The sequence below is a fragment of the Anthonomus grandis genome, chromosome 6 (genome assembly GCF_022605725.1).
Source record: "Anthonomus grandis grandis chromosome 6, icAntGran1.3, whole genome shotgun sequence".
Taxonomy (NCBI): Eukaryota; Metazoa; Arthropoda; class Insecta; order Coleoptera; family Curculionidae; genus Anthonomus; species Anthonomus grandis.
This window is the reverse complement of record NC_065551.1, coordinates 28,658,801-28,683,702: the sequence shown is the minus strand read 5'-3', so window position 1 is coordinate 28,683,702 and position 24,902 is coordinate 28,658,801. Positions and strand designations below refer to the sequence as shown.

Sequence of the window (24,902 nt, the reverse complement as noted above, 5' to 3'; positions counted from 1 at the left end):
TATCTGAATTTTGCCGAATAAAAACAATATTCAGACGTCTTATATTTATGATTATGCCAAAGCAGATTTCAAGCTTTTTAACGATTTAACTTAAAAGTAAGTAAGTAGAAGTAAAAGTAACTTGGTGTGATTTGGAGGGCATGGCAGATACTGATTCTGATAGATCTATTAAATAATAAAATTTATTAATGCATTAGCTAGTGTATTCGGAATCAAATAAAATAAGTGGCAATAGACATAATGTTCCAATTCAATGAATCCCGTTAGTCATATAAAAAAGAAAAGCTGTTACAGTGCTTTGATAAAAAAGTATAGGGCCAGGGCCGAGTACACAGAATGTTACAGAACAGGATGCTGATTTCTAAGGGTGTTAGGTAATCTTAAGAAGAAAAGTTCAAATAAAGCTACGTTCTAAATTCCTTAACTTTTGAGCCAAAGTCAATTGATAGAAATCCTAATACAGAATTATTTTTTTTACGTGTTTCCTTACTCTTTAAGTAGTCTTATAATATAATTACTTTTATATTGGTGCTTTTGTAAAACTTTAATTAAAGAAATAAATAAATAATTAAAAGAATTAGGGTGATTATAGGGCTTTAATTATATTGTTTTATATAAATTTAACAACAAGACTTTTTTGTAATGTCGCTAATGTTGCTTAGGTATTAAAAATAATAACACTAAAAATCTCTAAGAAAGTTTTGCATTTAATTGATTTTTCTGGTTAAATGATTATTACGGAATGTATTATTATTAAATACTAAAATTTAAAGCATTATGAAACCCAGATTTTTATATTTCAGTATTATTGAAGATATATTTTATTTAATAAACAAGCCTTAGTTTCCTTCGTTTAAAGAAAAAAAAAACACTATTTCCAGATGATACAAACACTATTAAGAAAACCAAATGGCGATATAGGAATAGGGGGAAAAGTTGAATTCGAGGAAATTGAAATTAGAGGAGCATAGAAATAAAGTGATATTTTTCTCATATAATTGAGCAAGTTAAAGGAGAAAAATACTATTTCTAGATAATCCAAAACTATTAAGAAAACCATATAGTGATACAGAAATTGGGAAAAAAGTTTTTCGTTTATATATCCTTATATCAGTTTTTAAATTACAGGAGTATGGGAAGAAAGTGACGTTTTTCTTGTCTATTTGGGCAAGTTTAAGGACAAAAACACTTTGTTCAGATGATCCAAACACTATTTAGAAAACCAAACGGTGATATACAAATATGTGTAAGATTTATGTGTAAAATGGTATTAATATAAATGACATAATAACACCGCTGTATTATGAAAATTTCCATTTAAGAAAACTCTTAGACCGAGGCACATCTTTTAGACTTATTGATGTTTAAACTGAAAAAACACATTTTTCTATATCATAATAATATACTAATAATATGAAAAAATAAATGTCTAATCTCTTGTGCATAACTTAAGTAAGTATTAGACTCATATATTTATGCAATTTTAATCAAATATTTGAAAGAAATAAACAATATTATTGGTAACGTCAACGGGTAAAGTATTGAAGTCTGGTTTCTCCGCAATTTATTGGTTTAAGTATAAAATTTGGTTCTTTAAACAAATAATTTTCCAAACAAACAGATTGTCTATAGCCGCAATATGAAAAACAATCAAAAATCGGATATGGCCAACCAATTTTATGTGTTCCAAAAAAAATCAAATCGGATTTTCGAATTAGCATCGCAAAGTTGCAGCTGCTTTTTTCTGTTTATTTCAGCTTAGCGTACAGAGCGCTCGGTTTTAATTTCGGTTTCATTGATGGAGAAAATTTGCATACCAAACATGTATGTAATAAATGGAAATCTTCTTGTTTGCCTGCGGGGAGCCGGAATTCGCTTTCGAAAATTCGTTTCGCGTTCGACGCCGCTTCGTTACCTTTTTTGTCTTTCGTTACTTCATGATGCATGGTTAACGTTGTATGATTTTAATTTTACTTTTTAGCCTTTAATCCTTAATCTTTATCAAGTTTTAGCTTTTTTTTCCAATAATTTTTTTAATTAACTTCAATTTTTTTATAAATTCACGAAAGCACAAATCTTTAAAACAGTGTGAAACCTGAAAAAAAAACAAATTATCATATAATATTTAAAAAAAAAGAAAATTAATTAAGTTTTCACTGTCACAATTTAAGTAAACACTATTTAGAGAATTAGAAATCACAGGCAACAAAGATATTATCTACCTATTTTAATAAATAATTTAAAAGTTTTTTTGAAAACTTTTCGGCTAAGTTCATGTGTTTATATGTTTATATATATGTTTTAGTATAATGCTCATAAATAATTTCAGAAAAGACCACTCTTTATTAGATTTTTGGATTTAGTTAATCACTTTAAACAAAAATTCCCTATACCGGCTTCACAGTATTTGTACGCCAATCGATTTTAAATAACTTATCAGTTTTGCGCCGTTCAGGTCTGATGATGTTTACTCTTTAAGCAAAACATGTAACCTTTTTAATAGTTAAATTTATTATATGACTTTTGAGACCTAGAATTTGTCACTGAATTTCCAAGAATAATTTTTGATGAAAATATTTAAATTATGGCGGCTATAATGTGCAATTAAGTTATGCACGGAAATAAATAAAAAATAAATATAGAGCCTGTTTAGCGTGAACCATATTTCTAATGTTAATTAAAAAAAAACACTCATGCCAACGAAATAAATATTCAACATGTTTGCCATGAAACAACCGAATCTTAAGCAAAAATATAACCTGTTAATTTTAATGAGCATCTCAGGTATGACCGATATAATTGCAAGTATTTTTTTTCTTTGGTGGGTTAACGTGAAAGGTTTAGTTTGGTATATGCATAACATTTCCCTTATAAGAAAAAGTCTAATGGCGTCAGATCAGGGGATTATACAGGCCATTTCATTGAACGATGGAAGGCACTTTATACTGATTAAAAAATATTTGGTTTTTCATCTTCTTTATCTTGTTAAACCCTTGTAATTAAGGGGTTTACTGGATCACAATATTCATTTGTTAAACTTGGCATGATCTTATTTTGAAGTAGTTCTAGATATTTATCGAAATTACCAATAATGATAAAAATTACCTGTAATCATATTTTAAAGAATTTTTATACGCACATTAACCTTTTAAGAAAATTTTCCCAAAAACCAATACTGTTAATTTAGTCGATTAGTTTAAAAGTGCTATACTCATCAGAAAATATAATATGTTTTGTGTATGTCACATTGATAACTTAGGCATACGTTTTTGATATAAATCTATTTTCGCGGCAAAACAATCTATTATGACATTGGTATTATTTTACGTTCCTTTATTGTTCAGATATATGGCAAATGGCTGCTATCTGTCGTCTAATGTGTGGATTTTCCTCAAGCCAATTTGGTTTTGTCACTTTTGTATATACCTTATATGACTAACATAAAATTGCTTTTTTTTATAGAGGTGGTATATTCGGAATTTTTTTTGTAAAATAATGTTTAATAAAGCCAAAGTTATTCTATTTTATAAATTGCATAGAAAAATTGCATAATAATCAGTAATTTATAAGTTGGAATAATTAAATTTCGTTATAGTTGATACGTTAATAGTTGTAGCTACAAACTACTTTCAAACCTTATAATAAGCATATATTTTTTAATATGCAAAAATGTATCTTTTGCTCTTTTCTGCCATTATTTATTTTTAAAAAATGATTATATTCCCAAAGATACCAAAAACCTATAAAAAAATTAAAATATATATATACACTATTATATCGGCCTATATATTAATTTAAATCGGCTTAAATTATAATTATAGACATTTTTATTGCAGATTAAGATATTTCTGAGTTTCGACTTAAGTTTCGCAAAAAAAACAGCAGCAACATGTTAATCCCAATTTTTAAAAATAATTTTTTACCTTAAATGGTTGCATTATGCTGGTTATAATACACAATTAAGTTATGCTGAAAAATACATTTCTTTGTTGGTTACGTTGCCCTGAAGAAGCTGTTCAGAAAAAATATGCGCTGGAATATTATATAAGTGAAGAATTATTATTATATTATAATTATGATTATATTATAAGAGTCGATATAATTTAAATAAAATTTTGAAAGTGATTTTTTAATGTATAAAAAAACTACGTTTTCGTATCTTGGTCATAAATCACTTTATGATTTAACGATATATTTAAAATACTTTAAACTACTATTTAACAGATATTATAATTATGTAAAAAAAAATTTGTGATGTGATAATTAGGAGTATCAAAAATATCCTTATAACTAAATTTATTTATCACAATTCTTAATTTATTTAAAGCCTAATAAATAAAATCTTTTTATACTAAACAATTAATTTAATTTTTAAAACTGGAAAAGTAAAATGCACGATTCAGCTGACGAGTATAGACGATTAATTACAGATCAATCAGTGGAATTGAGATCAATTAGTCGATTTAAGGCATTATTAACCGTTTCACATAAAATAATATTGAGAAATAGAGTATAAGAGGTGCTGGATTAAATATTTTTACTGTTAAACATATATATAAGTTCAATAATTTTTTTTAAGTTAAGGGTAGAATTATGTTAAATGTTAATGGTACTTTCCTGATATGTTGTAGCTAACATGGTAAGTGGCAAAATGCAACAAGACCTAAGGACAATGAAAAAAGTGCCTGATACTTTGACTTTTATTAAATGCCAATAGGAAATCAATTACAAAAACAATTTTTTTAAATATTAGAGAGCCTGAAACTAATATAAAAAATCGTAAAGGAGCATAAAAGCATATTATTAAAATAATGATTAAAAATCATATATTATTCTCCACAAAAGAACTGTTCAGATGCACAAGTAATAAAGTTGGTAATTTACGGTGCAAACAATAATAAATCACAACTGTAAAACGAGAAGTAATTTTGAAAATAAGTATTAATGATTTATATTGTTTATATGAATTTAAATATATACTTATTTAATTCGTTTTGTAGCATAAACAGATATCATCACATCTAGGTATCACATTTTGCGAGAAAATTATTATATCTTCAATTCACCCATACAACTCAAACATATAATATAAGTTCAACATTGATTAAATAAAAATCTAGCAAGACCCTAATACTAACAGGCGTACTTTTTTTACTCGTCTTAAAAAACATTTTATTATATTATCAGGCATAATTTAATAGTATATTATACCAGATTTCTATTTAAAATTGTAGAAATATGAAAATTTTTGATTAGCAATTTATTAAGACGATGTAGTAATAACATTATTTTTTAGATTCTTGATAGTGTACATTCAGAAATAATATGCAGAAAATTATTGCTTTATTATTTTATAAACATAAGCTTGTTTAAATAAAAATAAATTTCGACAATGTTTTTGGTTTTAAATAAATATTTTTATTAACTAAATAATTAAGACAGTTTTATATTTTAATAAACCTTTATATCTTAAACATAAGAGAGACTTTTTCAAAATATATTCTTAACGTGTAGACATTAAACTTTATTAATTTTTATAATACTTGTGGTAACAACTGTGCATATTTGTATATAAAACTGTCACTGTCTTTTTTTACAACTGTCACTTATTCACCGTAACCGTTAAAAACAAGAAAAAAACGTTGCACCATAACCTTATAAAAGCGAGTACCATAAAAAGCCTAAATTTCCATGTTTCCATATACAGTCTCGTCGAATTCAATTTTCGCAGCAACTTTTTACTGCTAGATTTTAAATTGAAATCCCGAAGTTGCCAGGCAGCAATGGATTTTTGTTTGTTTTTGCGCATGCAGGACTTTTTCCTATTAATTTAAGTTTTCATGACGGATAAATTTACATACGCTGCTTGCGCCTTAGCACAGTTATTCTCGAATATCATAAGGTGAAATAAGATTTTTGAGATAAAGTTCTGCTTTTGCAGTTAAAAGGAATAAAAAATATTTTCATAAAAACTTTATGCTTCAAAGATTGAAATTTTATATATAAATTTAAAATTACATTTTCATATACTATGTAATTTCTTTTGTTACACTAGGCTTTAACATCACAACTAAAATTCAAAAAAGTTTTTTTAAGGGAAATATAAAAAATAAATCTTATCTATTATAGAGGCTCTTAAATAGAGCCGAATGCAAAGTTTTCAAAAGTTTAGAGCTGTAAGACTCTTGCTAGAAGGGTATAAAAGAAAAGTTTGGTTTTTACTTTTCCCATGCATGTTATCTAGCTTGTCTCTAAGGAATTTAAGCTCAAGATTAAGCCATAAGTTGCCATTACCTGACTAAATCTTTTTAAAGCCTAATATGCTCCTAGAAATGTATGAAGGTTTTCGTTACATCCTATCCTCGGTATAAATGAAAACACTTACCAGATTATTATACCAATTTGCGACTAAAAAAACAAATATAACAGAAATACAACAGTAGTATATGATAAAAATTGCGAAAAATATTGACCAGGCGTTTCGAAAATATTAACAAAAAGGTATTTCCATCTTCAATAGGAATTATAAAATACCCTATAATATGAAAACCATTCACTTTTCAAGATTCCTGTATATGAAGTTTTTGTCTTATTTTTAGACAAAGATGAAGTAAAATATTGCGATGTAATTTCGGGACACCCTGTATATACATATTGGATGTCATTTGTATATCAGTTGTTAATAAAAACTATTTATCGGAAAAAAATTTGTAGTATTAATTTTATAAAATGTATCTTATATACATGTGCTCAGTTTTTTAAAATTTTAGGCTGCAATAAACTTTATAGCTTTTAGACGTAAAAATATAATTCCATTTCATGTATTTACGAAAGTTTTAATAAACCTAAAAATCCTTAAAAATAAATTGCAAGTATGACTAACTATAAAAATGTCAATACATTTTCCTTCTGATTCGTTTTATGTAAAAATTATTCAGTAATGTTAAAGAAGCGAAAATTTGAGAAACGTATCGCCAAAAGTTTCTGCGCCATAAATAAAGAAATCTTTTACGCGTCTCGCTCTCCCTTTCTTAAGAAAGATTCCGACTCCCAAATGAATAAGTAGTAAATTATTCAGGATAAAAGCGGTTGTGTCCTGTGGGCACCGCCTCAAAAGCTGCTGCCGAGTTAATTGTCTAGAATAGAGGCTTATAATTAGTTATTCTCAAAGGCGCGCAATGGAAGAGACGTTTTATCCCTTTTGAAAAAATAACGTAGAATTAAAACTTAACGACTCTTATTGCTCTCTGTCACAGTCGGTATTTTTGCAAGAGATTTCAGTATGGGTTCTCATGTTACAGATTTTTTTTTTACAGAACATATTATTTTGATTTTATTTCATGTAAAGTAATAATAGCAAAATATGTTTTAGGGCTGCGATATAAATATGCTTTTTAGAAATACACAAGTAATATATTACATAGCTTCACATGTTTGATGCTTTTTTTTACATAATATGTTTATTTGTTATTATTTGTTATTATTATTATTATTATTATTATTATTATTATTATTATTATTATTATTATTTTTATTATTATTATTATTATTATTATTATTATTATTATTTTATTAGATAAAAGCCAAGAATTTACATTCTGTATAGCTCTATGAACTAAGTAGGCATTACAATATATTTCAATAAATCTTCAAATGTCAGCTTTCAAATTTAAACACTAAACATGTCCAATTTATCCAGAAGATTCTTAAAACAGTTTACAGTAGGAGCAGTTATGACATCTACGGATAACGAATTCCAAACATCAAACACTCTATTAGGCAAAAACATTTGACGTGTTTTTGTTTTATACATCTGTTTTTTTAATTTTAACGTTCACTTCTTAAATTTAAATTTGTCAAAACAATATTGATTTTACATAAATGTTGGCTATTAAAAGTATTTCTTTTTGAAAAATACAAAAAATTATTTTATTTTTCTTCCTAATATAATTCACCTAATCCCTGAAGAATTTTTCCAAATTATAACAAATGCTCAATCTTTCCTCATATAACTTGCCTAAAACTTTCCTTTTTCTAAATTGTTACTATTTATCTTACTCATCTACTTATTTCATAATCAATGTGTAAGATTAGATCTTTTTTCGATATAGATAAACAGTCAAGAATGTCTTCCCTTTTTTTTGACATTTATTCTTTAATTTTTTTCCTATTTAGCTTCCAATAAATACTACAATAATCATACTAATTTATTATTGTTTTCATTTACACTTCTTTTTTCTTATTTATTTATTTACATTACTTCATAGATTTCCACCCAATTGTTGAATGCAAAGCAAAGATCAGTAAAAAATATTAACGACTTAACTCAAAAATTATTATTACAGAAACAACTCCATACAGAAGAAGGTAGTAACTAGATGTTTATTATGATGTTTATTAGAAAAAGTGTACTTTTAGATGCAAGACTACACCAAAAAATTTCATATTTATCCTGAACGAAATTTTATGTGTCGCGTACTCTACCAAGTGCTAAAAATTTAATAATGTTTGTTATATGCTATCAAGGATAAAACGTGTCTGGCGGATATACGAGGCAAATGAAAACTAGGCTATTTTAATGTTTCAGGCAAATCAATCATGTTTTTTCTCAGTTTTTATTAATTTAAGGTAATGGGCAGACCAGACTGGTAATGAGAGACACGGGAGCAATATAATTACAGTTTTAAACTTAGAATTCCTCTAAGATTCTAGAAGTGGTCAGCCCCTTTATAGTCATAAAAATATTATCAATTTTACCGCTATTCGGGTTTTTGTCGAAGTTGTTTTTAAATATAATGCAATATGCAAAATGCACATCTAGACGTCATAACAAGATCCTCCTTTGGCTTGACTATATTTATTTGCTTCCAGTTGAAAAAATCTTAACCAGATTAGTCACCCAGGACGGTTATGCACAGTTTTTATATAATATATATTCTGGAATGTTGAAATCTCCTAAGAAGTTTTGAGTTGTTCAAACAAAGGGTATTTATTATTTATTCAGTGGTTTTTCAGTATATATGCCCAAAAAACCAAACAACTATGGTACTAAGATAAGATGAATTCCTTAGTAGATGCCAAAATGCTTTCTACTAATAAATTAGAAATTTGTGTTGGATAACAACCACCAGACCCCTATAAAGTTTCAATTCGTAATGTGTCACTCCTTATCCGAGTTTACGGAAAAGAACTATGACTTTAATAGCATAGCTCTGGTAAATACAATTTCGGTTGATCATAAATTAACTATACATGGTACAATACCGACAAATAGAAAGGAGCTTCCCCTAGATTTTAGTGAATCCATTACACATCGTAAAAAAACAAGCATGTTGTGAATTTCAAGAAAAAGCCACAATTGTGTCATATATTTTAAGGAAAAAGAATGTTCTTGTTCTCTTAACCATGCACAACAATGATAATACGACGACGAAGCAACTGGAAAATCGGCAATAATTGTAGACTACAATAAAATAAAAGGTGATGTCCATTCTATGAACAAAATATGCGCAACTTATAACTGCGCTCATGTTACTCGTCGCTGGCCCGTAATAATTTTCTCTGCAACTTTGAACATTGCGGAAATAAACTGTTTTATTAATAATAAGAGCAGTTCAAAATATATTAATTAAATTTCTCGAAGGATTTTGTTGGAGCGTTTCGACATACATCTTCTTGAGGACCATGTACGGCGAAAAGCTATCAATTTTTTTTTATTAGGATAATGTTTAAACTTATATTATTTTGCTTTTATTTATCTGTCAAAACTATGCATGTTGAGTTCATTTAGTAGTTATCTGCCAAAATTCTCCCACCTCATTATTAACTATCATTCCTATTAAAGGTTATTTTCATCTGTTGCTCTCAAGTTATTTTGGATTTCTTTCGTCTTTTTAAACGACTTATTTAGGGTAAATTATAGGAATAAATTTAAGGTAAAATCGTGACCAGGAAACAAAATGAAGGTCCGAATGTTCTTATACTAATCAAAAATTTTAAAATAACAGAAGCGTGTCTCAACAAAATCTCTACGGACCAAAGTACTGCATAATATTGTAGCGTTTTTACCGTTCGTTAGGTGTAAATTAAAATAATTGAAAATAGTTTATTTACTGAACTACTTTATGAAAATACGATCACTTACGACAACTAAAGATATTTTTTTACTGTATTTATTTAAATCTCGCGCCAATATACTGAACTGACAGGTGACACCTCCTATCAAGGATACGGCTCCTTATATACTCGCAGAATGCTGTTCCAGAAGATTTCTACAAACATTCCAAAATGACAAAGAATCAGCTGGTTTCTCAATGCTTACAATATCGTTACAAGATTTAGAAAGAAAACTTATTTCAAATATGTCGAAATGTAAATTTCTTACCCAAGTAAAACTTATAATCGAAAGAGTATGAGATTTTTGTATTTTTTTTTACTTACTTTTGCCGAAGCGAAGAAAGATGTTGTCCCATGTTAAAAAAGTAAGGTCCAACGTGGCGAATTTATATATGAAAGCGACAGTTGGCGACAAAGTTGAAATAATGGCACGTGGTGGGTGCTCGAAGTTAAATTGGTTTTTTATGTCAAAGCGGAGTTCCCTCGGCCTTGTTATTTCAATATCGGGGATTTCGTTCGATTTTCTCTGTCAAATCCTTGCATATTGATAGAAAACGGCGAGCGAGAGCGAGAGAGTGACATAGCGACGCGTTATTCGAAATGACTTCTTTGATTTTCCCTCTTTATATCCTAATTTATTTTTCTCGCCGCCGAGATTTAGACGAAAATTTATATGTATTAAAGGAGCGAAGATATACTCTCGTAAAGTTTGATGCATTGCCGGATTCCGGATTTCAATTTTATTTTTTCGCTACTCTCGGGGATTTGGATATTATGCTGCTCATTCATTGGTATATAGGCGATATCCATTTAGCGGAAATTTTATTACGTATGTTGCATTTTCAAATATATAGACGTTTCTAGAAATTGAATCCTTATCAAATCGTATCGAAAAGGGTGAGCACCCATTTAACCTCAATCCTGATATACAAATTATAGAGTGTACTGGGGCTGTCTCACAACAACACCAAAATAAGAAAAAGATTTATTTCCCAAATTTTAAAGTATATTTAAGTTACTCAATTTGGAAATTACTATCTCACACGCTCAAAAAGTGAAAAGAAGAAGAAAATAGACTTGTTCACGTATTTAAAAGAAATATGAACTCAAATCTGTAATATACCGTTCGATATACTTAATTTAAGTTCAATAAGTTTTAAGTACAATAATTTACTTAAGGTATAATAGTTTTTTTATATATTAGGTTTAATTTATTAATCTCTGAGCTCGTTGCTTCTTTTCAATATCCTACCTAACTTTATTATGAATATTAAAATTAAAAAACGATAAAAACAACTAGAAGACCTAATTTGAACCAACGTTTCGGAAGTTATATCTACTATCGTGATCAAGGTTATTAAAGTAAAATTAAATTAAATTAAAAATATAAACAAAATATACTTATCATTACAGATTTAAGTTCATATTTCTTTTAAATACGTAAATAAGTCTATTTTCGTCTTCTTTTTAAGTGTTGAGCGTGTGAGATAGTAAGTTACTAATACTGATTTTACTCTTAAAAAAAACTTTAATTACCATAAATAAAATAAAACAAATAAACAGAAAAGTATACGATTATTACTACGTGGCAAGCTTTAAGGTTAGGTAGTGCTGATGTGGCATTTAATATTACGTAGAGTTCCTGATGGCGCTGTCAGAAATTACATTCTGTTTACTAGAATGGTCCTTTTTGCGTTTTGAGTAAATGGGGATGTATGCTTATTAAAATATAAGTTCTTTGTTCTCAAGTAATTTGACATTTGTGTGACTTGTTGATGTAATAAACATTTGTTGCGACTTTGATTATCTCGGTATAAATCGTTGATATAAGGACTCTCCCTTTTAGTTACTATTGCGTCGAAATAGCTTTTACGTAAGACTTTTATTGGAATTTTAATTAAATCCCTCCTTAATAGATTCTCCAACATGGACACTAAGTCTTTGTTTTGGTTCTTTTAAAATTCTCAAGAAGTGTCTATAAGAAAAGTCTAAATTTGAAACAATTTGGACAATTAGAGATATAATAATTACTTTAGAATAATGAATATTCTCATTAATGAATGGTTGCTGGATTATTTTATTTAATTCTTCTGCATATTAATTCAATTTATATTATGTTATGTAAAGACCATCAGTATTGGAATATCTTTAGGATTAATTTCATTTTGATGAAAACCTGAACCCTAAAGCTGTAAAATATTCACATGAACCTAACTGATCCAGGTAATCTGAAATATTTGGTAACTGATATTTATCCTTGACACTAAAGACCTTAAGACCTCGCCATTTTTGCTTATCAGTGGCCTCCAATTTCTTGGGGACAACCCATACTGGAAATGACCATAAAGAAATTGAAGCTCATATTATACCGTGATCTAAACTTTTTTGAGTCTTTACTTCTTTATGAATTTGAGGATGTCGATATGATTTTGGGAATATAGGTTTAGTATTTTCTGTAGCTATTGAATATTTAATTTCACAATTGCTAATTTGCCTTTTTCTAGGTAAAAATTATCTTTAAAATCTTCAACAAAGATTGGTAATTGCTTCTGTTTATCCAGGATTGAAATGATCAATACGTAATTGTTATTTTATAACATGAGAAAGTTGTTACTGGTCGAAATTATTCAATGCTAGAAAAATTCACTGGTTTTGTAAAGGCATTTGAAGTTACATAAACCGTAGAATTTTCGAGATAAACTATCTCTATTTATTTTGCACAAATTATTGCATCAGTGTTAGAAAGATTTTATTTTACATTTAGTACTTTTTCTATTCGTGGTTCAATTTTAATTTTATTTTTAATGATTTTATTTTCTTTAATTAAATTAGATTTCGAATGGTACTAAAACAGATTCATTAATTGAATGTTTTCCTTTTGGCCTTGTACAATTAAGTGTCCTTCTAAATGATCGCAATAGTCTTGAGCAACTTTATCTTTTAAAATGGAAATTCCTTCATCTGTATCAATTAAGAATTTATATCTGTTTGTTGCATCATTAACAAAGTAAAGATTTTTTTGAATTAACTAAAAGGAAAAGATTTTGATATAATGGTAAAGTGCACTTTACCATTATACCAAAGCATTTTAATTCGTACGTGTCTTGTCTTGTGTAAAGAAAAGTCCATGTATTATCCGTTATACCTAAATGTTTTTTCGTCTATGTTTTCATTTATCTTAAGACTACGTTCACAATTTTAAAATTACCCTGAAGATGCAAATATATTTTGCGAAACGTCGGCGATTTTAAGTTAAACTGAACTTTTATTTCTTTAACCCCAAAACTCAAAATCTTAGCAGATAACTGACAAAATTTGGATCGTTAAAAGATAAACCAATTTTATATGTGTTATAAATATTTCATATGAAAATGGTACTTAATATTATAATTAATTAAAAATATATTACTTATAATTATTTATATGCTGTAAGGATTTTTTTATTATTTTTAATATTGATTGATCGTAAGCATCATTCTGATGGTGCTCTAAACGTACCATTACTTTTAAAGTAAAAAGTTAAAGTAATATAATAGATACTTGGAACTTTGAATATCCTATTTATATTAATTAATGTTAAGCGTTTCAAAACAACCACTTGGTGGATGAAGTGCTATATTAAATAATCTTATTCCGCTATAAAAAGATTAAATTTTTTATCCATTAATGAATACGTTACTTTTTATAGATTTTGACAATAAATGTATATTATATATATTTTCTCTATTGTTGCAGGATTAAATCACATCCAAAATAATTGATGATGGCTTTTTAATAAAAAAACCAGCAATGGCTTCTATACTACTATGATTTGAAGAAAATGGAATAAGTGAAAATGTAAGTATAGTATGAATTTTAAAAAACAATCTTTGGAAATTTAACAAAAAACTTTAGCAAAAAGAGGAAAGTTTACTTTTTAAAATAACATGACATTTTGGCTAAACGTGTTTCTAAATTTATTTACATCAAGATCCATACTCCTTTTCACATGTAATTTCCTAAAAAAATTCCTGACAAGTTTGTTTGCTATCTAGGTTTTTAAATTCTGCATCTAACAAATGAAGTTTTTCGAGTTAATTTATTTTTTTATTTATTAACATCACTCCTCAAATTAACATGCAATAAATGAGTGCGAAGAAAAAAGACAATAACAAATGTTAATGATATAGTTCAAAAATTACCTATCTAAAAATTATTATTTATGATCAACTAAGACCATAATTTATGTTCAAAAATTAAAGAAGTCTTACTAAGCATTTTAAAAGAATACACTTATTAATTTTAATAGAACCTAATTATATATAAAACTTTTTTGATTTTCATTGTTCTTAGATGCAGATATTATCTAATAACGAAAAACATTTTAAACATCATTTATTTTTTTCATCTTTAATTTGTTAAAAACTATTATAAATAAAATGTCATTACTAATTTTGCTAAACATACCAGTATCGATTTTCTATTGTTAGCGTGTTGTTATATGTAGTTTATGTAGCTTATATAGAGTACTTGAAAAAATTATTTTGAAAATAAAATCAAAAAAAGTCATTAGATTTTTGGAAATAAGTTATTTTTAATCTTCAAAATTGATAAAGTTAGATTTTAAGCAATCTATAGTAAAAAAGTCTTATTTGGTTGGTCGCTTATGATATTAATCCTGTTTTTGAGAATAACTAATATATAGCTATAATTTACTATAAAAAATATGCTTCATTTAACCTAATAGTACTTTTTAAAGTAATATACAGGGTGTAACATAAGTGATGACTTTAATTTTAAGGGGTGATTCCTTGTCATTTTTTAAGTAAAAAAGTTCATATAAACATATGTCCGGAAATGCTTTGTCTTTGAGATACAGGGTGTTAAGCTTTTTTTTTAAATCGGTTTTTTATTAATATCTCATAAACGCATTTACCGAATTTGTTGAAATCTTTACATTTTGTTACTCACTTTATAAGGTACCTTTTGGAATTCTCACATCTGGCCTAGAAATTTCAGGGGCGTGCCCACGGGCTAAGTCGGATGATTTTTTTGTAAAAAAAATATCGCCCGGTACATTTTTTGTAAGTATGATATTTCTTTTAAATAAAGCATCTAAAAATGAAACTTTTTGGTCTCTTAAATTTTTTTGCGTATAACATGGAATTTTTTGTTTCGTTTAGAAATAAATAATTAAAAATCATATCTCAGCACGTCTCGGGCCTCCATAAAAAAAATAAAATGCTTTAAAATTAACTGACAAATTACCAGCATGTTTATTATTTAACAGCTAAGAAAAAACCTTAAATAAATTTTTTTGCAAAACGCATACTTGACCGAAAACAAAAATTAATAAGATGCTATTTTTGAAATTTAAATTTTAATGCAATGACGTCGCAAATGGTTACCTATTTAAAATTTATTTGTTGTTTGTATACGCCACCATTTTTTTTGTGCGAGATATTTGTACAAATTTAAGCAATTAAAAATACGATCGCTTAATTTTTGTGAAAAATAATAAAAACTTACTTTAGTTTTAAATATTTTTGTATGTTTAGTTAAAAATAACTGAAATCCTAATAAGTGAAATACTAAAGCTGACGGTTTCCTATAAATTAATAATTAAGACACTTTTTATAATTAATTAAATGAATAATTTGGAATATTTTTTATTGTACTCAAAGTCAGTTTTAAAGTATCTAATTCTTGACAAAACTTAAAACAAGAACTATTTTACTTTCTTCATATAAAATAAAAGGCAGAGACTTATTCAGTGAACGTTAAATATCAAAATACGCATTCCTAAGGTCATCTGTTTATCCCATATAGAAACACAATATCAAAGCGCTTAACTGGAGCATCATAATATGTGCTATACAGCGAGAGAGCTGGGACCATTATCATTTTGAAGTTAATTTTCAAAGTCAGTTCTTCGTCCTTAGGGAGTCCAATTATAATCCTTCATAATCATGCCCAATTAAGTCTAGAAATTCGAGGGCATGTTTGTGACTAAGTAGTTTGGTATGGAATTAGAGTATATCCGGCTAAAAAGTTTCGTCTTATTAAATTAGTTTAAAATATTCAAGGGGGATTTCAGGGGTTTTATTTGTTTGTTATTTTTGGAATAAAGAGTGGAGTCACTTAAAGTTCAGTCAATTTAATATAACCATGCTATCTAAGAAAACGGCGTAAATAGAAAATTAAATAATAGAAATAATTAAAATAAAATTATTATAAATAAAACATTCATGGTTATTTCCTATGCAATTTTGCATAATTATAATCATGGAACACTAGACATACCAACTTAAGTAACACGAAATGACACGGAAGCCCTTGTCATTAGATACTTCAATATGAGTCAATACTTTTAAATGCAACCAATTACGGGCAATTAAACCGCATGGATAAATCCCTTTCATGGGACGTTGCCAGTTTAATCGATTATCAGGTCAGATCCATGTTAGTAGATCCAGCATTGCTCAGTGGTTTGAACTTTCTATTTTCATATAGAAACTCTAGAGCAAGTGCAACATAAATTTCTTGGGTATTGTGACTACCATACAAATAATATTATTTTTGGAAAGTCTTTGACTTTACTTCCGTCAATATATGTTGGGAACTGTGTTTTGTATGTATAAAAGGTTATTCTTGGATTTATATTTATTGATTCTCCAAACTTCCTAAGTCAGATTCACTAAAATGTTCCTACTTATACTCTATGTTTTCATTACAACACTTTTAATACCTCTTTTCATAGAACAGCTTATGGCATTCATAACCCACTGGATAGGCATATGGGACTGCTAAAAAATTTTAACTGTGATATATTTAATATAAGCGTTAGTGCATTATAACAATCCTTAGCTAAAAATAAAAAAAAGACCAATGTTTTTGATCTAACTTATTTAATATTGTGATTTTATGCTGTTAACCCATATGTATATCAATAAGTCAATAAAATTTATAAATCAGAATTTCTGATAAAGTAAATATGTATAGAAAATTTTTAGCTCACTCGGAGTTTTTAAGTAGAATGAAGATGAAACCTTATATGTATATACCATTCAATTAAAATTATCCTGCAAAGGCATTACTTATCTATTTTTTTCAGATTATTCTGTATTCTGAATTCTCCCAAATTAATTTTAGATCATTTTAGTTTACTTTATTTAGGCTACAAATTAATTATTCTTTATTTTTAATTATACCTGAGTAAGTTCATTTAGGTATCAGCAGTTTAGCTCACTTTAAATTTTGGGATTTAGTCAAAGTACATATTCCATACAATCTTATTTTCTAGCTTTTAGTATGAGCTATATATAACCAGGAAAAACTACTTATTGAAACCTTTTAATAATTTCTTTGAAATAGATGATATTTCTCTGTTTCTCCACTATATATGGCTCGTATAAGTATCTATTTCGCAGTAGAGAAGTGGCTATATAAATTGAAAGTAGTAAAGTTATATAAAAACCGCTTTTTCCTTTCGCGTATTTTTCTATTGAATTTATCGTTTTTATTTCTACTTGGTTTAATCTAGTTAATATAATTTATATTAAAAGCTTAATCAACTTTCTTTTACCAAAATTCTCGTTATTTATTATCATATATGTATCATTTTATTTGTTTTTATTACAAAGTTTCTTTAGTAGGTACTTTAGAATTTTTCATTAAATTATTTATTAATCTTCTAATGCATACATTAAATCTTTAATAAGTGTATTTAAATCCAAACCTTTAATATTTGAAATGTTTGCCAGACATCTTTAAATAGCCTTCTAGAGATCATCCTCTAGAAATTCAGGTCTAAGTTACTTACTTGCTAAGCTCTAAGTAAAAACATGTTTATTTTCCTTTTTTAGACTATAAATTTATTTTATTTATACCGAATTAAATCCCTTGAGGGATTAAAAGTTTATCTATGGGGAAATTCTGCTTTGACCAATATTGCCAACGTTTTTCCTGGATCTTGTAACTATACCCTATAACTATATCCTGTCTTCTTGCATTAAATTTTTCATTCTACAAGAGTAAAGTTTCGACAAATATTTATTATAACTAGAAAACTTTATGATATTGATCAAAATTATCAATTTCTTGTTCATATTTAATAATTTCTTAATTTAAAGTTGATTTAATGATTCCCTGAATATATTATACCTAGATGGCATTAAGAGCATATAGCCTCTTTTCCTACTATTAGTATTTTTGAGTAAACTGATGCAATGTTACTTATTATATACATATGTTTTTTATCTTAAATTTTCCACATGAGTTAACGATATTTTTCTACTAAGATAATTTTCTATTTAATTGATAATTTTGTAATTTAAGTAATAAGTGAAAAAAATATTGACTATCAAATGATAAATAAATTCTCTCCTCTCTTGCTTACTTACAACACCAACTTAGTGACCTATTTTTTTATTGTCTTTTGCTGCTGTTTAACTAAAGTACCTTTTTATTTACAGATTCTAACACTAAAATTCCACTGCTCTAACTATATTATGGACACCGAAGAAGAAGAGGAGACTCAAACATCTCATCGATAGCTACAACAGTATTAATACCAAAAGTTCCAGAATGAACGTGAATCAGTTCCTGTTATGTCCACTCATTTTCGTTATACTAACACCCACAATAATGGCCGAGTGTCCTCGTTTATGCGAGTGCAAATGGAAATATGGAAAAGAATCTGTCATATGTCAGCATGCCGATCTCAATAGTGTTCCCCCAGTTTTGGATAGTGGGACGCAAATATTAGATTTAAGAGACAACCCGATAAGCTCTCTTAAAAATGGTGAATTCAGTAACGCTGGCTTGGTGAATCTACAAAAGATTTTCATAGCCAAATGTAACCTAAAAACTATAGAGAGATACGCATTTAAAGATCTTATTAATTTAGTTGAGTTAGACTTGAGCTACAATCAGCTCAGCACCATACCAACAGATAGTTTTGAGTCCATATCAGAACTCAGAGAGTTACATTTAAACAATAATCCAATACAAATTGTATCTAATGCAGCATTCAGCAGTGTTCCACAGCTATTTAAGCTAGATCTATCTAGTTGTAAAATCAACAAAATAGATCTAAGAGCGTTTGTTGGATTAGAAGACTCACTAAAATGGCTCAAACTTGATAATAATCGATTGACAGAAGTTGAGGCTACTTCATTTACTATTCTCAGGAATTTGCACGGGCTTGAGTTATCAGGTAATATTTTTATCTTATATATATAAATACAGTTTGAAATTAGCTCATAAATAAAAACTTGTTTACTCTTTGACAGGTAATCCTTGGAATTGCTCCTGTAAGCTAGGCGAACTAAGAAATTGGATGCTACGTCAAAATGTGCCCTACGATATTCCACCAATCTGTCAAGCTCCAAAAAGGCTGCAAGACAAATCCTGGAAGATGTTGGATCTGGACGAATTTGCATGCTCACCCAAAATTTACTCCAGCGAAGGGAAAACTCACGGTGTCGAAGGCAAAAATGTGACAATATCTTGTAACATTGATGGCATACCTAGGCCGGACGTAAAGTGGCTTCTTAGAAACAAGGTTTTAATGAATATAAGTGGTGCAGCTCCATTAAGTGGTAAAAAGTTGTATATAGTGAATCAAAAATTAAATGTAAGTGAACTTACAATTTATAGTGCAGAACTGCAAGATGCAGGTACATACATGTGCGTGGCTGAGAATAAAGCGGGCAAATCAGAAGCGGTAGTTACTTTAACAGTGGCAAAAAACAATAGTGACATTCAGTTTTCACATAAACTTTTGATAATCGGTCTCTTGTTCGGTATAATTTTGACATTTTCCTGCTGTTTAATTGCGGCAGGTTTTATTAGTGTCCGAAAAAAGCGCCTACTAAAGTGGCACAGTGAAGAGTGCGGTCGCGAGGATAATTACGAAAAAATCGAGCTCAAACAAAAAGTCTGTCAGCGAAGTGCAAACGGTGGAGTGAGTAAGGAAGATAATGCTTTGATAACAATACCGAAGAAAAACGGCGACTATAGTGTAGTTCCTGGTGTGGACACGGACCATGAAAATGATGAAGAAGAGGAAAGTACTTTGGAGATTACGACGCCTGGTACTTCAAACGAGAAGAAATGGACCAACGAAGAACAACCTAACCAAGTATCAGCTAGTGCGATGGGCACTTCGACTCCAAGTAAAGAAAACGAAGTCGGATCTAGGTAGTGTATTGTTTATATTGTTGGTTTTGTAGTATAGGCATAAATTGCACTAACTCAGATGCGAAAGTCTCATAAAAACGCGATCCTAGATTATGACTGTAATAAATTGTCTCAGATAAATCACATGAATTAAATATATTCTGGCCTTAGAAATTGACTTGTTGGGTATGTTTTCTAGTAAAATTAAAAAAGCGTAACATATATTTAATTCTACTTAAGTAATCTGCACTTAAACTTAATTAAGAGGCTACAAGCGAAATATGCATATTACCTAAATGTATATTAAATTAAAACATAAGCACAATCTATGCGAACATATACAAAATAGTTGTAATTCTCGTAGGTAACATGAGATTAGGTGTTCAACCTGTTGCTAAAACATGGGATGCTCTGGTATCCAACGGTAAATGAAATACGATGATACGAGAACTATTGAAATGCCTATCGCATCTGGGTTAAAGTAATTTGTGGAATAGTATTTTCGTAGCATTTAAGCTACTATAAATTCCATATTTAAAGATTAAGAGCAATATACAACGATTACACATGGTCTTCTCCAAGTTCTCTAACAATAATTAGCTGCTCTAGAAGTTAAAAAAACTAACACTAACACCTTTTTTATTAAAATCATAATAATTTCTATAGTTTCTCTCAATAGTGGATTATGGGTGTCATCTGATCAGCAATAATTCACTTCTTTAAGGAAACTACTAGTTACACCTTATTCTAAACTTTATCATTTGATATCTCTTTGAATTTTTTCTATTATTTCTTTAACTTTATAATCTTTTAGTCATAAATATTCCCTTGTAACCAGACTATCGAGGGCTACAAGTCATTTGACTTCATAGCCAGTTGACAGTTCAAAGAACGATTGTCCTTAGTGGATCTAGTGCCATTAAAAGTCAAATATCTTAAAAGCTACTAAAGTTAAAACTATAAATCTAGTTACATTATATTAAGAAAATTATGGTGTACAAATGTTGTCAAGAATATAGAAAGGCCCAAGTAAAAGATTACAAGTCATCCGACTTCAAAGTCAATTGAAGGTTTAAAGAACGATTGTCCTTAGTAGACTTAGTAATTAGGTGCCACTAATAGTTAAATGTCTTGAAAACTACTGAAGATAAAATTATGAGACTAGAGCTTTATATTAAAAAAAATATGCTGTACAAAAGTTGATAAGACTGTAAAAAGATCCAAGTAAAACTTTACAAATCATGCGACTTCAAAGTCAGTTTCCACTTCAAAGATTGTCCTTAGTAGACCTAGTGCCATTAAAAGTTAAATATCTTAAAAACTCTTAAAGGCAAATCTATGAAACTAGTTGCATTATATTAAGAATACCATATTGTACAAATGCTATAAATAGTGTAAAAAGATCCAAATAAAACTTTACAAATCATGCGACTTCAAAGTCAGTTAACAGTTCAAAGAGCGATTGTCCTTAGTAGACCTAGTGCCATTAAAAATTAAATATCTTGAATACTGTTAAAGGCAAATTTATGAAACTAGTTGCATTATATTAAGGAAACTATATTGTACACATATTATAAATGGTGTAAAAAGATCCAAGTAAAACTTTACAAATCATGCGACTTCAAAGTCAGTTTCCAGTTTAAAGAACGATTGTCCTTAGTAGACCTAGTGCCACTTAAACTCAATTACCTTGAAAACTATCGAAGGAAAAACTATAAAACTAGCTGCGTTGCATTAAGAAATCTATGCTTTACAAATATCATTTAAAGTGTAAAAAGATCAAAGCAAAAGTTTACAAGTCATTTAACTTCAAAATCCGTTGACAGTTCAAAGAACGATTGTCCTTAATGGACCTAGTGCCACTAAAAGTCAGATATCTTGAAAAGAACTAAATGTAAAACTATGAAACTAGTTGCATTATATTAGGGAAACAATAATGTACCAATGTTATTAAGGGTATAAAAAGTCCAATCCAAGTGATCCAAAGCAATGTACATTTGCAATCTTCTAAAGAGTGTAAAAAATTGGCTCATTTTATTCAAGCCAAATGATCCGGTTTAAGGAATTTTATGTTAGTTGTAACTGAATTTTACAGAAATTCGTGGCGAAAGAGGGACAGAAAAATCATTGCAATTATTCGTTTTTCAGGACTCCAATGAAGTAAACATACAATTAAATAATAATTTTAATATAAAAAGTAATCTCATTAAAGTCCATATATTCAGCTCTCGATAGTCGGGTTATTTTTCCTTCTATTATATGAGTCACTTTTATGAGTGAAGTTTTATTGAGTCTATATCATCTCACAGTAACAGAATAACTCCTTTTTAATCCTTTAATAAGATTTTTCTTAGAACTCTTAATTTTTTATTTGGAAATTCTGAGGAGACATTATTTAAAGTCCTTATAACTCCTTGTTTTGCCAAGGATAATGGAATGATAGAACTCGATAAGTTATAAGATTAGTTATGTAGGTATGATGACTAGAGTAAATGATTCAGAGTTGATGTATTAAATGTTGTACTAAAAACGAGCACTTTACAGTAAACTGAACACCTGGTATTTGCACTTAACTATGGCCTGGTATCTAATAACTAAGAGGTCTTACTACTAAAATGTATATAGAAAGATATTTTTAAGTCAAGGACTCTATGTAGCTTGAAAGTAAAGTAGAGGAAACAAGCAAAAATTTGATAATATATACTATCGTTATTCACCATGATACTCTTAAAGGATCTTTAAGTTTAGAGGCAATAAAGTTGCTAAGATACATATTCAATGCTTTACCATTTGCCAAGCAGCCCGATAAAATAAATAGAGCCCTTGAATGTCTATTATTACTGTAATACCAGGTGATCAGGTTGCTAAATAATTCTAAATTCCTTACTATATAGTGCATATTTTCCAACAAATTTCCTTTCATTGCTTATGTATTCCTTAATACCATATGAATTACTGGTATTAAATATTAAAAAATTAAAAATTTCTGTGATCCTTCACTTATCACAGACAATCGTTTTTGTCTTGTGGGGCAATGGTTCATATTGAGTCTACCTATAATTTGTCTATCATGTTTAATTTATCAGAAATAAAGGCAACTATGCGTTGCTTGTACATCCGGTTCTATCATTCAACTGTTGCGATTTAGTAATTCATTTCGATTGAACGGTTACTTTGTCATTATACGAAGGCAAATTCAAAGTAAGGAAATCCAACCTATAATAATTTATTGGGTAATTACAAAATGATGAAGCTGAGGAAAATCCGGCTTAGAGCGACAACTATTTTACGTGAGGCATGGCCAATTGACAGAAAACCTTATAAACTTTAGTAATCAGGACCATGAAATTTTAATTTTCAAAGTTTTCATTCGGAAAAAAAAATTTTTGGAAAATATTATTAAATTCGTAGATTACCAAAAAAAAATATTTATAAAAAAAAAATCTTATAACATTATTCCTTAAACTACTCATGTTATTTCTTGTAGCCTAATCTTGTATACATTATTGTTAGTTTTTATTTTTTTCTAGAGACAATATCAGGAAGAATCCCAAATCAACGTATGGTACATCTAACACGTGGACCACTAACGAAAACCCGGTGATCCACACGACTGCGCCAGCATGGAAAACTATTCCGAATCCCATTTACTCCATGACGAACGTGCTTAGGCAGGTGCCAGACGTTGTAGGACATTCGAGCTACTCACAAAACAATAAGAGCAGAACTCAAAGTGAAAACGGAAGTGCGAATGATATCAATGAATTATTTTGTACTTTGCCAAGAAAGAGGGACTTATTAAGGTATAAAAGTAGTGACAGCCAATCACCCTTGTTGCCTGAAAGCAGGTATGCAAGTACCAGCAGCTCAGAAAGCTTTACCAGAAGGGCATCGATTGAAGCTCAGAGATACCCTTTAGCAAATTCTATAGGGAAGAGTAGAGCAATAAAAAAATCCAGCGGAAGTATGCTTAATTTAACCAGAGATGACAAGGTTTCAAATTTTAATGCGACGCCTTTATTAGATGTAAAGTGTTTAGAAACTCGTTTGTCTCCTATGCAAGACTTGCACACTTTAAATTCCAACCCTTATGACTACCATGCTGCTCAGCTTGAGAAATTTTTAGAAGAATACAGGGTGTTGCAAAAGCAGTTAACAAAAATGAAGGAGACTTGTGACACGATATGTCAGGAACAGATGAAGGACAGCGTTTCCACGCCGTCTTCATCTTCAGGAGTTAGTAGTTACAATATAAGCAATAAAATAATATCATCCCCGAACTCGAATTCAATTCAGGATTCGGTGGATTTTAAAAAATTCGAAAGCGAACTAACAAAGTACTTAATGGCAAGAAGTCCTACAAATTCTAACAATTTAACCCCAGGGACGTTAAGAAATTAAGTTTTTTTTTAAAATAAAAGTTAGTTTTTTAAACGATAGTTGATACTTAAGAATAAGTGGTTACTAAAAAGGCGTTTTGTGTGTTTTTATTTTAATATCTATAAAAATATTAAAAGTCATAGTTAGCAATATAAATATTTCTTGTAATAAACTTTTGTTTGGGAATAAATGTTGATGGTCAAAATATTAATGGTATATGTTTAATAAAATATATAATAAAAATA

At 28.6% G+C, this 24,902-nt stretch overlaps 1 protein-coding gene across 5 annotated transcripts in view; it reads left to right on the top strand.

Moving 5' to 3' along the window:
• The window catches only part of LOC126737690 (uncharacterized), a 279,234-nt gene extending 254,332 nt beyond the window's left edge, over window positions 1–24,902 (top strand). For all 5 annotated transcript variants that reach the window (XM_050442690.1, XM_050442689.1, XM_050442687.1 and 2 more), the window contains 4 exons: window positions 13,852–13,953; window positions 18,570–19,312; window positions 19,389–20,298; window positions 23,808–24,902. In XM_050442690.1, the coding sequence (XP_050298647.1) occupies window positions 18,682–19,312; window positions 19,389–20,298; window positions 23,808–24,678 (2,412 nt within the window). In that variant the 5' untranslated portion in view covers window positions 13,852–13,953; window positions 18,570–18,681 and the 3' untranslated portion in view covers window positions 24,679–24,902. The remainder of the gene's footprint in view (window positions 1–13,851; window positions 13,954–18,569; window positions 19,313–19,388; window positions 20,299–23,807) is intronic.